Below are 13,437 nucleotides of genomic sequence, written 5' to 3'. Positions count from 1 at the left end.
TAAAAATTTTTTAAAATCATTCTTTAAAGGTGAAATTAAACAACTCGGAAATGGTGTGGAGTAAAAAGGTAAGATCCACCTCGTTAGTCGATGCTCCTGGGAGGACTAATTTACGTAATAATAAAAAATTTTTAAACCACCCCATAGGGGTGAAATTAAATAACTCGGAAATAGTGCGGAGTAAAAATTTGAGATCTACATAGAGTTTCTGATTTCTCGACTTTTTTAATTTCTCGGGACTCAAGAATTCCCGTGTGTCTGTTCCCGGGAATTCCCGGGAAATCGAGAATATAAAAAACCTGTCAAAGAACGATAAATTCAAAGAAAGTAATGAATTAAAATACATATTAATCGTTTAAATCAATTTTATTGTTGATAATTTGGCATTCTATAATTATTTTACCTACATTATCATTACATGAATCAGTCTCCTGGTGGATCAATCATTCATTTGGTCTTTTATTTTATTTTTAACACAATAAAAATATTTAAAATATTTAAAAAATATTTAAAATTAAAAAATTAAAATATTTAAAAAACAAAAACAATACTTTTAATTTTAATTTTTATATAATAACATTTTAGATAATATTATAATACTTAATATAACAATATTAGAAATCAGTCACATCTTGAATTAAAGATAAAAATGAAATATTGGCAATATTTAAATAACATAACATTAATTATTATTAAAATAAGCATTTAAAAATACAAGTGCGTTAATGGATTTATCAGATAATCTATTTCTTATTTTTGTAATTATATTTCTTGTTATTGAGAAAACCCTTTCATTTTCAGTTGAAGTAGGTTTTATAGTCAGTATTGCCTTATAAATAGCTTCTAAGTTAAAAGTGCGTTTTCCTGTAGATTCATATAACTGAAACTCTTTCTTGATCATGTTTTTAGTTAGATTTTTTTGCTGCGATTCAATATATTTTTCATTTACCCCTTTAATGGCTTTTTCTAATTGTAATTCAAATGAAATAGTTGCATCATCCTCTACAGATTTGTTAATTTCAGTTTCATGTTGGTCTCGAGATTCTGGAATTGGGAATAATCTATGATAAATTTCTTCAGTATAATTAATCAATGACAATTTGCTGCAATTAGGAGTAAAAAAATCACTTTTTTTAGATAAAATAAATCAGGACTGTGTAAAAAATTTAGTAAAGATATGATATGTAAGTTTCTTCGTTCGTTTATCCTAACTTTAAGTGATTCTATAAATGTTTTTGCTAAATCAGTCCATTGAGTTTAATTTTTTCAACAAAGTGTCTATTACTGCCTCTGATGTTAAAATAGTAGCATCTTTTCTGCTATGTGCTTCAACAGATAATTTTGTGGGCTGTAAGATTTTTAATAGTATTTCTAATATACTGACGTTATTTTCGTTCCATTTAGAAGACATATTGAGATCAATTAAAGCTTTCTTGATGGCATTCTTTAATTTCAGAAATCGTTCAATCATACATAGCATGGAGTTCCATCTCGTTTTAACATGTAATAAATTCAATTCCTGACCAAACTCAGCCTTTACATATTTTTGCAAAGTAATATTTTTCAGTGGACTCTTCCTAAACAGCTTTACCAAAGAACGTGTTTCTTTGAGTACTTTATTTATATTATCATTAGTACATTGTAAGAAGTCATATGACCTCAATACTTTTTATGACGTCCACATCGTCATTAGTTTCTTCGTCATCGTCACATTTACTATTTTCACTAGAAAAATTATTTTCTAATTCCGACTCTTCTGAACTACGCATGTCACTAGTCTTAGCCTTTTCAATATTTTTGCAGAAAGTATCAAGGAATGTACACTAGTCCCAAATTATAGAATTTACCATCTATATAATGGACGCATATATTAAAATATCTTCGGTTTCGCAGGCTCAAACTGAAGCGTGCTCCAGATTCATATAAATTTTTTTAATGTGCATTCATTTCGTTTTTCTTTACTTTGTAATAATCCAATATAATATTCATAACATCAGTTTCATTTTTAGGCAACTTATACCCTTTTTGCATCAGAGATTCGCGTATAAATTCGCTTTTAGTTATTGTTCTTATTGAAAGCCCATCCTTAGCTGCTAAACAGGAAACAATTTCACCCAAAGACTTTTTTTGTATTAACTGGAGCTTGTTGATTATCGGATAATTCAGTTTTTTTAGATTCCGGCTCAGAGCTAGTAGAAGCCTCAGGTTCGTTGCATTTCAAGTTAATTTTATGGACATGTTCAAGGTGCCTAACTAGACCGCTCGTGTTCGAGCCTTTACACGAAATTTGTTTTGGACATTTTAAGCATTGTGCATATGACGTATCTTTGTTTTTTTTTAAGTATTTCCAAACTTTCGAAGTGGATCTCTCCATAATACAACTGTTAAATAAAAGAAAAAAAAACATTTTAGTTATAAATCTGCTTTTCAGATCACAAAGCTTGGTTATCGGAAAAAAACTAATTAAGTTTATAATAAAAAATATATCTTACTTTGTGTCGTCAATGCACGAGACAATATTGTATGACGTGCAGCCGCACCATGCGATTTTCTTCTACGAATAACAATGTGCGACTGAAGACGCGGCGAAAGGAGAGAGAACGCAGACAGCGGAATACAAACAAACGAGCATCGAGAAACAAGTAATTTGCAGTGTAGAGATTAAATATCGCTAGTCTGTCGTTGCGAGTTAATTATTTATATATTTATTACGCGTTTTAGAAATTTCTCGATTCTCGATTTCTCGATTGTTTTTTTCTCGGGATCAAATTTGACAAATCTCCCGGGAAATCGAAATCAAGAATTCCCGGGTCAGAAACCCTAGATCTACCCCGTTAGTCGATGCTCCTGGAGGGTCTAATTTACGTAATAGTAAAAATGTATAAAAACCACCCTCTAAGGGTGAAATTAAATAACTCAGAAATGGTGCGGAGTAAAAATATGGGACCCACGCCGTTAATCGATGCTCCTGGGGAGACTAATTAACGTAATATTTAAAATTTTGTTAAACCACCCCCTAAGGGTAAAAATTAATATCTTGGAAATGGTGCGGAGTAAAAATATGGGACCCACGCCGTTAGTCGATGTCCCTGGGGGAACTAATTTACGTAATATTTTAAATTTAAAAAATCCATCCCCTAAAGGTGAAAACAAATATCTCGGAAGTGGTGCGGAGTGAAAATATGGGACCCACCCCGTTAGTCGAAGCTCCTGGGGGGTGGGGGCTAATTTACGTAATAGTAAAAATTTTTAAAAACCATTTCCTAAGGGTAAAATAAAATAAATCGGAAATGGTGCGGAGTAAAAATATGGGATCCACGCCGTTAGTCGATGCTCCAGGAGGGATTAATTTACGTAATAGTAAAAATTTATAGAAAACACCCCCTAAGGGTGAAATTAAATGACTCAGAAATGGTGTGGAGTAAAAATATGGGATCCACGCCATTAGTCGATGCTCCTGGGGGGACTAACTTACGTAATATTTAAAATTTTTAAAAACCACCCCCTAAGGGTAAAAATAAATCCGTTTCCACTGTCTGTTCTCAGGTGAAATCCGAAAAAAGACATCACAGATGTAAAAAAAAAAAGATCGCCAAGTTTATCTTTCGCAAAATTGACCTTTATTAAAATTAGTCGTCTTCAAAAATATTATATTTTCAAAAAAAATTAACTTGTTGACGATTACAAACTGATAAATGTTTTATTCATGACATTTTTTTGTCAGATTATTGTAAAATATCTCGTAAACTATTCATTTTTTGACCATCCTACCCTTATAATTTTTTATGCAGAATATTGTGAGGAATCGATTCATATAAGAAAAATATGGTGGTTCCATTTAAAAAATTCAAGGTGACATTGATTTGTTAATAAAAAAAATTTTGTTTTTAATTTTTTTTATTGCACGTTATAGCTTGCGTAAAGCAGATTAATTTTCACTATATAAACTTTTTTTTAAACTGGCGGAAATGTCTCAAAAATCGTGGCGACCGTTACGTGAACCACCCTGTATATCGGGTGAGGCAATAATTATTAGCACCTTAAATACCTTTATAAATATTGATTTTAGACAAAAATGTTTCAAACAAAAGTTGTAGGATTTCGAGGGGGACATAACATCGTAATCAAGAATTGCCCTTGAGTTGCGTTTTTCAAGGTCATTTGAAGGTCATTTATGTTTTTTTAAATGGAATTATCTAAATTTTTTATATAGATCGATTTCCCGCAATATTCACTATAAAAAGTTATAAGGGCAACATAGCCAAAAAATGAATAGTTTACGAGATATTTTATAAATTAATGCAAGCATGTCAAACACGCGGCCCGCGGGCCGCATGCAGTTCGCCAACAAAAAGACTGCGACCCACCGAGACTTTCTAAAAATCTTTCGAAAAAAATTACAATTTAATATATTATTTACTTAAAAATAATTAATTAATATTTTTTGAAACATTTTTGTCTAAAATCAATATTTATAAAGATATTTAAGGTGCTAACAATTATTGCCTCATCCGGTATATATATATATATATATATATATATATATACAGGATGATTCATTTTAATCTTAACAGGCAAATATATATGTATATGTATATATAGTGTCCCATTTTAAAGGACCCACTCAAATATCTCAGAAACACTGCGTTAAATCGAAAAATGTTACCTACAAAAGTTGTAGGGTTTCGAGGGGGACATAACATAGTAATATTCATATGACCTTGGGCGGCGTCCCCAAGGTCAAGTGAAGGTGAGAATGAATTTTTTAAATGGAAACCCATATTTTTTATTATAACATCTTTTTCCACTAATTAATTTGAACAACTTTTATCCGAAGCATTTTTTTATTTTCCTAATATTTTTTAAGATATTCAAGAAAAACTTGGTAACTCTTTCAACATGTTTTTCTATGTAAAAATTCCGTCTTTTTTATTTAGAGATTTATTAATAAAATTTTCTTTTCTGAATCTTTTTCTTCTGTCATTGGACTTTCAATCGTAGGATTTCGAGGGGAACATCCGATGGTGACCTTGAGGTCAAATTTGAAGGTCATTTGAAGGTTAACTTTAAAATCTTAAATGGAAACCCCCATTTTTTATTTGACATTCTTGTAGCTGACATCGAGAGCTTTCCAAAACATTATAATTAAATGTTTTTTCATTAAGTACTTTTCGAGTTATAAGGCTTGAAAGTTACAGTACCGCCGGCATTAGCATTACCCAAGATGATCGACCGACCAAAGGCTGAAACCTCTTGAACATTGTTCAAGATCATAATCTTGATAACATTTGTTAAGATCAAGGCCATTGGAAGTTGTTTTTCTTATTTCCATTTTGACGTAAAAATGCCGAATGGTGAGATATGTTTCAGAAGTTAGTTATCAATCTGCCTCATCCAAGGAGGATTAACTGGAGCTCAATAGCAATTGACATACTGACTCTTAGACAACTTCTTCGGCATTCGCATGAAAGACGTCACGTGTCCTGAACCAATAATCCTATTCAAGTAGCCTGTTGCAGATACGGAATCTCATCTTAAGTAACTTATCTCTCACTTGTTCCCAATCTCGAGACATTCTCAGACATTCCTGGATTTTTTCGATCGTAAAATCGGAATTCAGAAAAAAATGCCTGATTACTCGCCTAACGAGATTGTCGATATTCTTCTGATCTTAGGAGAATGTCGGCGCAATTACAGAAGAGCAGCAGCATTGTATCGTAGACGATTCCCTCGACGCCAACACCCGGATCATTCTAGGATACGCAAAATTGAAATTAGGATTCGGAGAGGAAATCTTCGTCGTCAACGAAGAAGATACGACAACAATGATCACGTAATGAATCCTTACTTTATAGCAGTTGTGGCGATGGTGCATTTTAATTCACATGTAAGTTTGCGTGAAATTCAACGTACGCTGGGCATTCCGAAATTGACTGCTGGTAGACATCTAAAAGCCGTGAGATATCATCCTTACCACATAACTTTTAACCAAGCCTTAATTGAGCAGGATCACAGAGATCGGCTATTGTTTTACCAGTGGGCATCACAAAAAATTCGAAACGACAACGAATTTTTTAATTACGTACTTTTCAGTGATGAAGCTATTTTTCACAATACTGGGATAATGAATACCCTGGGAGATATAATTGTCACCATTGGAGTTCAGTTAATCCTCATTGGATGAGGTAGATTGATAACCAGCATCGTTGGAGCCTAACTGTCTGGTGTGGAATTGTTAATGGCTATTTAATTGGTCCTTATTTTTTTGATGTCATGGTTAATAGTGCAAATTATTTACAGTTGCTGAGAGACGATCTTCCGGGTTTACTTGAAGATGTTGACCTCGATACAAGGAGGAGAATGTGGTTGCATCAAGATGGCGCAGGTCCTCATTATGCCAATACGGTCAAAGCTTTCCTCAATAATACCTTTCGTAATCGATGGATTGGCAGAGGCGGTCCAGTAAGATGGCCAGCAAGATCGTCCGATCTAACATCGCTTGATTTTTATTTGTGGGGCTACCTCAAAGATGTAGTTTACCGGAATGCACCGACCACAAGAGATGACATGAAGGAAAGAATCCGAGCTGCGTGCAATATTCCACGTAATGTACTCTTGCGTACTGTTAGACATTTTGAACGCCGTATTCAGTACTGCCAACAAGTCAACGGTGCGACCTTCGAACATTTAATTAATTGAATTATTACTATGGATCAACCACCGATCTTGCCTTCATTGGCTGGATCAACCACCGATCTTGCCTTCATTGGCTAGATCAACCACTGATCTTGCCTTCATTGGCTGGATCGTTCTCCGAACACAAAAGAGGTGTAAATCCGACTGGGCAACCTCCGCGCGGTACACTTTGGGTAATGCTAATGCCGGCGGTACTGTAACTTTCAAGCCTTATAACTCGAAAAGTACTTAATGAAAAAACATTTAATTATAGTGTTTTGGAAAGCTCTCGATGTCAGTTACAAGAATGTCAAATAAAAAATAGGGGTTTCCATTTAAGATTTTAAAATTAACCTTCAAATGATCTTCAAATTTGACCTCAAGATCAAAGTCAAGGTCACCATCGGATGTCCCCCTCGAAATCCTACGATTGAAAGTCAAATGACAGAAGGAAAAGATTCAGAAAAAAAAATTTTATTAATAAATCTCTAAATAAAAAAGACGGAATTTTTACATAGAAAAACATGTTGAAAAGTTACCAAGTTTTTCTTGAATATCTTAAAAAATATTAGGAAAATAAAAAAATGCTTCTGATAAAAGTTGTTCAAATTAATTAGTGGAAAAAGTGTTATAATAAAAAATATGGGTTTCCATTTAAAAAATTCATTTTCACCTTCACTTGACCTTGGAGACGCCGCCCAAAGTCATACGAATATTACTATGTTATACACTAAGAATATAAAGGCTCGATATATATTAAATATAAATCGGTAATAGATAGGCTATTCGAGCCGTACGCGGATGTCGGTGCGTCGATTCCAACGAAAATTAATTTTTTCGTTGGAAATAACTAATTGTGCACGGGGCACTCATTTTGCTTGGTACACCGCCAAGACTTTATTAACGGAACAATCTCAATTCGAGATTTTTAATTTCAAAGATCCCCTCTAAGACCCCCTTTTTCTCGCCTATAATTCTGTAGGGGGGTTAGATGGGATCTTTGGAATTAAAAATCTCGAATTGAGATTGTTCCGTTAATAAAGTCTTGGCGGTGTACCAAGCAAAATGAGTGCCCCGTGCACAATTAGTTATTTCCAACGAAAAAATTAATTTTCGAATCGACGCACCGACATCCGCGTACGGCTCGAATAGCCTATCTATTACCGATTTATATTTACTATGTTATGTCCCCCTCGAAACCCTACAACTTTTTTTGTTAGAAACATTTTTCGATTTAACGCAGTGTTTCTGAGATATTGACTGGGTCCTTTAAAATGGGACACTATATATATGGTATATGTATCAGAATGATGGAACTGTAGTAGTAAAGGAAAGAGCAAGGCGTGAAGATATCTTATTTTTATCTCATTATCGATAATAGGAAGCACAAGAGAAAGGAACTTGCATATTAAACTTATACGCAGAGAAAAGGAGAAGGGAAATGTAAACCGAAAAAAAGATTTCAAAGATTGAGCGGAATAAAGTGCGAAAATCGATCCGTTATGATCGGCTGGATAGCGCCTTGTGAAACACGGTATAATAATGTTAAAGGTAATTGTTTACTTTTAGAGGAACACTTCAGAACGACCTTGACCTTGACATATGTTGTCAAGGTCATGACTCTGAGTAACATTCAAAAGGTTTTAGCGGTCAGTCATTGTTCATTAAAAAGTTATTAACAAAAAAGTTAACAGTATAGATGTGCGTTTCATTCTATAATTTGAACTTTACTCCTAACGTAAATGGCATATTATTTGCATATTTGTATATTTAAGTACATGTTTGGACGGGGGGATGGAGTCCGATATATTCCCACGCGAAGTGAGGTCCATTCCTATTACCCCGTGCTTTCAGCGCGAAACGAGGTCTACATTTGCAAAATTTCCACATGGGTTTGCAATTTTCCACGCGAAGCGAGGTCCACCCCCATCACTTCATGCTTTCACAAAATGAGGTTTATATTTGAGAGAAATTTGACAAATATAGACCTCGTTTCGTGCTGAAAGCATGGGGTGATGGGGACCTCGCTTCGCGTGGAAAGTTGCAAACCCATGTGGGAATTTTGCAAATATAGATTTCGTTTCGCGCTGAAAGCACGGGGTGATGGGGATGGATCTCGCTTTGCGTGAAAAATTGCAAACTCATATGAAAATTTTGCAACTATAGATCTCGTTTCGCGCTGAAAGCAGGGAGTGATGGAGGTGGATCTCGCTTCGCGTGAGAATATATCTATTTCATCGCTACGTTAGGTAAAGTTTAAATTATAAAGTTAAATGCACATTTATAATGTCCACTTTTTTGGTAATAACTTTTTAATGAACAATGACCAATGGCTAAAATATTTTGAATGTTACTCAGGGTCATGACCTTGACAACATATGTCAAGGTCAAGGTCATTCTGAAGTGTTCCTCTAAAAGTAAATAATTATCATGTTAAATAATAACTTCGTCAGTAGTGCGAATCATATTATCGCGTGAATCATGATAATATGGACAGTCATGTCGTGTTTGTGTGTAGTGCTGCGTAAACAATTTTTTTTCTTTTTTATTATATTTGGTTTTATCATCGCCGGCTATATATTGTCTTGGTTTTATCATTGCCGACTATATATTGTCTTGGTTTTATCATCGCCGACTATATATATTTTTATTTTTCTTTATGATATATTTATATTGTCTCGTAAATTTAGCGTCTTTACTTTTACTTTTACAACATCTCATGATTTGTGCATAATTTATTTCGTTATGCTCGATCGCGAAAATACGTGATCCGATAATTCACAAATTTTTTAAAGAAAATATTGTGAGAATATATATATTCACATGTTCACGCACGCTACAAGAAAAAAGTATTTGTAAAAAGAAAATTGTTCTATCATATTAATACCGGTCATTTAACTGCATATGTATGTATATATAGCGTTATCATATATTTATTATATGTACATTATGTTACTTAAACATTATACGTACTTTAAATATGCATATACATCAAGCACAGAGCCATCATTATGTATAAACCGATGAATAGTTATTCTATGATTTTCCGGTGTTAATTTTGGTAGAGCTACCCATTGCCTGAAGTAAATAAATATTTGTTAGGATATCTCTTTCTCTCTCTCTCAGACACACACACACATATGCGCGCGCGCACATACACTTTCTATCTCTTCCTCTATTTTCTTTCGATTCAAAAGTAATCGATTATAAAAGATTATACAAAAAATTAGTAATAAAATTAGTAAAAAATTAGTAATTTATTTGTATATGTTTCACTGTACTACTATATTAAACTATCAAATGTTTTTGATATGAGATATTTTACATTTAAAATGTCATTATTCATCATATTAAAGTATATTAAATAAGAATTTGACATTAACTCGTGATGTGCTGTTCAGACATCTATGTATATTTAGTTACTTACATATATGTAGTTGGTTGAATTACATTATCGTCTAATGGATCACGATTGGTGTAAACTTCCGGAATCAGATTACGAATAGTATAATGCAAATCTAAGCGTTTTTTGGCTTTTTCTAAATCAAATTTTGCACCGTATATGTAGAACTTTAATCGTTGTTCAGAGATATCTGTGAAACAAAATAATGTTGGTTATTACAGCATGCTAAGATTTTATAATAAAAGAAATCATAAATAGATGCAATGAAAAGTACGTTGAAACCTTACTATCTGTCAATATACATACATATAAAAATATGCGATATGTAGCATATTAATTTGATCAATTATTAATAATTAAACGCGTAATAGCTACGAGATTCGTATTTGGAAAAGCTACGTGAAATAATTCATTTTTATCGAAAAATGTTTCTTACAAAAGTTTTATGATTTTGAATGGAACATAAGATCTTATTATTGATTTGACCTTAGATAATCATTAAAAGGTCACGTAAAGGTTATCTTCAATTTCTAAAATGGAAACCCCTATTCTTTAATGCATATTCTTGTAGCTTATCTTAAGAGCTTTTCAAAACACTATTATAAAGTTATTTTTCTTTTAAATACTTTTTGAGTTATAAGGCTTGAAGTTTACAATTTTTTACATATAATGTAAAATATTCAGTTTTCGGTAATATTACTCTAATGCACGAAATAATGAGACCAATCAACTGGTGTAAAGAAAACACAATTGTTTTTAAAAAAAGTATGTAATTTGCAACCTGTAGCTGCATACTTTTTCTTAAAAGCAACTATGTGTTTTCTTTACACTAATTGATTGATTTCATTATTCTGCGCATAAAAGTATTAAGGTAAGATTACCGAAAATTGAATATTTTACAAGATATTATACATTTTATAAAAATTTTAAACTTTAAGCCTTATAACTCAAAAAATATTTAAGAAAAAAAAAAAAAACTTTATTATAGTGTTTTGGAGAGCCATTTGGAAACATTTTCCGATGAAAACCTTGGTTTTCGAGAAATTTCAATCCAAAAGTTAGAATGGGACACTCTGTGTTATAATATATATACAGGGTGATTCATTTTAATCTTAACAGGCAAATATCGAAAAATATGGGAGATACGAAAAAATGTTTCATACAAAAGTTGTAGGATTTCGAGGGGGACATCTGATTGTGACCTTGACTTTGACCTTAAGGTCAAATCCTACAACTTTTGTATGAAACATTTCTTCGTATTTTTCGAGATATTTGCCTGTTAAGATTAAAATGAATCACCCTGTATATACATATATATGTCACGGGCAAAGTTGCAAGGTCTGCAGAGCCGACATTGCCCGGACGATGTCAGCATTGCCTAACGTTTTTAAGCAAAGCCCGCTGAAATGATTTATTAGCTGACATGGCCCGATTTAATGTGGGCAAAGTCGACACTGCCCACTCACCGATGGCAATGTTAGAAAATACTATTTTATTGCGAATTTATACATATATTAATATTAATATATAAATTCATTAATATTAATATTAATTAATATTAAAACATAAAAAGAATATAAAATTTAACGTGTTCACTGAAACTTCACAATGTTGTGTATTTTTGTACGTAAAACGTGTAAATTAAAATTGTCACTCAAACAGGAAAAAATTATATATGTATTTAAAATACATGCGTGGACACAGTGGATTCCGCCCATAGACATATTAAGATAGACTGCTTATGAGGCAGTGAAACCGGGAGTGGGGGCGTCCTCCTGAGGAAAAAAAATAGCATGAATTGACTTGGCTTGCTGTCTTCTTCTAGTGGATGTGGCTTATGACGTAATCTGCGCACCAGTATGCGCAGTATAACATTAGAAGAAAACAGAAAGCCAAGTCAATTCATGCTATCTTTTTCCCTCAGGAGGACGCCCCCCACCACCTTATAAGCAGTCTATCTTAATATGTCTATGGTTCCGCCACCCTACGGGGGGGGCCCTCCACTTCCAGAAGATATAACTTAACCCAAATCTATTTCTGATTGAAAACTAAAATTTGGATTTAGGTTATATCTTTCGGAAATAGAGCTTGCCTGTAGGAAGGACGGAACTCACTGTGTCCACGCATATACTTTTAAATATATTTATTTTTATGCGAGATCGATTCTGCCCACAAAAATTTAGCAATGTTAATTTTGCCCACTTGAAATCGAGCAAAGTTCACAATATAATAGTAGTTGCTGACATTGCCATTGTTGTGGGCAGTGTCGACTTTGCCCGGACAATGTTAGCTCTGCACACCTCGCGGACTTTGCCAGTAACACATACACACACATACATACACACACAATAAAAATATTAATATTTTTATTAATATTATATTCAATAAAACGTATACGTTACATTCGCAATGCATAAATAAGTATATATATTAACATTTAAAAAAAAATTGCCATTTATTATTGTTGTATGTTGCATATTTTATGATATTGAAATAATTGTCATCTGTCTATTATTCAAGAGGTGAAAGAATTCGTGACATCTAACATGTATTTATTATAAAACAATTTTTTTTTCAAATATTCAATATTCGATTTCTAAATATTTTATTGAATACCTTCCATATTCTCTTCTAGTGCATATACTTACAATTACACTACATATATTATACGTTATATGTTTTAGTTATAGTTTTCTTAATGCATTAGTATATTTAAGGAATGTGTTCTCTAGAGTTGAAGTTATATGCAATAAATTGATCAATAAGATTATTTTTTTGAAATTTTAGAATGCAAACCTTGAGGAAGATGGAGTTGCTGTTTCAGCCATAATCGAAGTTTATCCAGTAGCTCTTCTAGAAGTTGTTCGTTTCCTCCTATCTCTTCTAATATTTCTTTCAATGTTGGCATTTCAAGTTTAAGCATTTTCGTGATGTTGTTTATTTTTCACAAAATTAGATGGACACAACCTAAAATTATTGCAAATACTTTACTATATAATAGTCATATATTTTGATCTTTTAAACAGTATCGATCTATCGAATAGTATTAAGGAAAGCAATTGTTTTTAATATATGATTATTGAAAGCAATACTTTAGTATGAATTAAAGAGTTAATAGTTAACATGAATATATAAATAATCGATAATTGTATAATATTACGAAATGAATAATTGTATATATACAGGGTGTTAAGAAAGTGTCGCATACGCTCAACGCCATTTGATAGAGAATGAAAATCTAAGAAAAAATGTCTAATACTATTTTTTGATACGATGAGTAATTTCACGTTGTCTGAATTTAAAAAACGAGACCTAAAGTATAAATTTTATGAGGCCAAATTCGCACTTGAGCAAGCTGC

At 32.6% G+C, this 13,437-nt stretch overlaps 1 protein-coding gene and 1 pseudogene across 2 annotated transcripts in view; one reads left to right on the top strand and one right to left on the bottom strand.

The window, feature by feature from the left end:
* Positions 1-13,081, bottom strand: part of LOC145940282 (alpha-tocopherol transfer protein-like) — a 35,669-nt gene extending 22,588 nt beyond the window's left edge. Inside the window, exons 1-3 of one of the 2 annotated variants that reach the window (XM_083045205.1) lie at positions 12,875-13,080; positions 10,103-10,268; positions 9,649-9,753 (exon numbers count right to left, since the gene is read on the bottom strand). In XM_083045205.1, coding sequence (XP_082901331.1) covers positions 9,649-9,753; positions 10,103-10,268; positions 12,875-13,001 — 398 coding nt within the window. In that variant the 5' untranslated portion in view covers positions 13,002-13,080. Of the gene's footprint in view, positions 1-9,648; positions 9,754-10,102; positions 10,269-12,874 lie in introns of both variants that reach the window. The other variant, XM_083045206.1, reaches the window with a different exon arrangement.
* On the top strand, positions 5,837-6,699 carry LOC145940877 (uncharacterized; annotated as a pseudogene).
* Positions 13,082-13,437: the final 356 nt, after the last annotated feature.

Source organism: Prenolepis imparis, unplaced genomic scaffold, assembly GCF_030444845.1.
Source record: "Prenolepis imparis isolate NDT839.2.m4 unplaced genomic scaffold, iyPreImpa1.0 SCAF_9, whole genome shotgun sequence".
In the NCBI taxonomy this organism is placed as follows: Eukaryota; Metazoa; Arthropoda; class Insecta; order Hymenoptera; family Formicidae; genus Prenolepis; species Prenolepis imparis.
The sequence above is the reverse complement of the archived record's forward strand: the minus strand, read 5'-3'. Positions and strand labels throughout refer to the sequence as shown.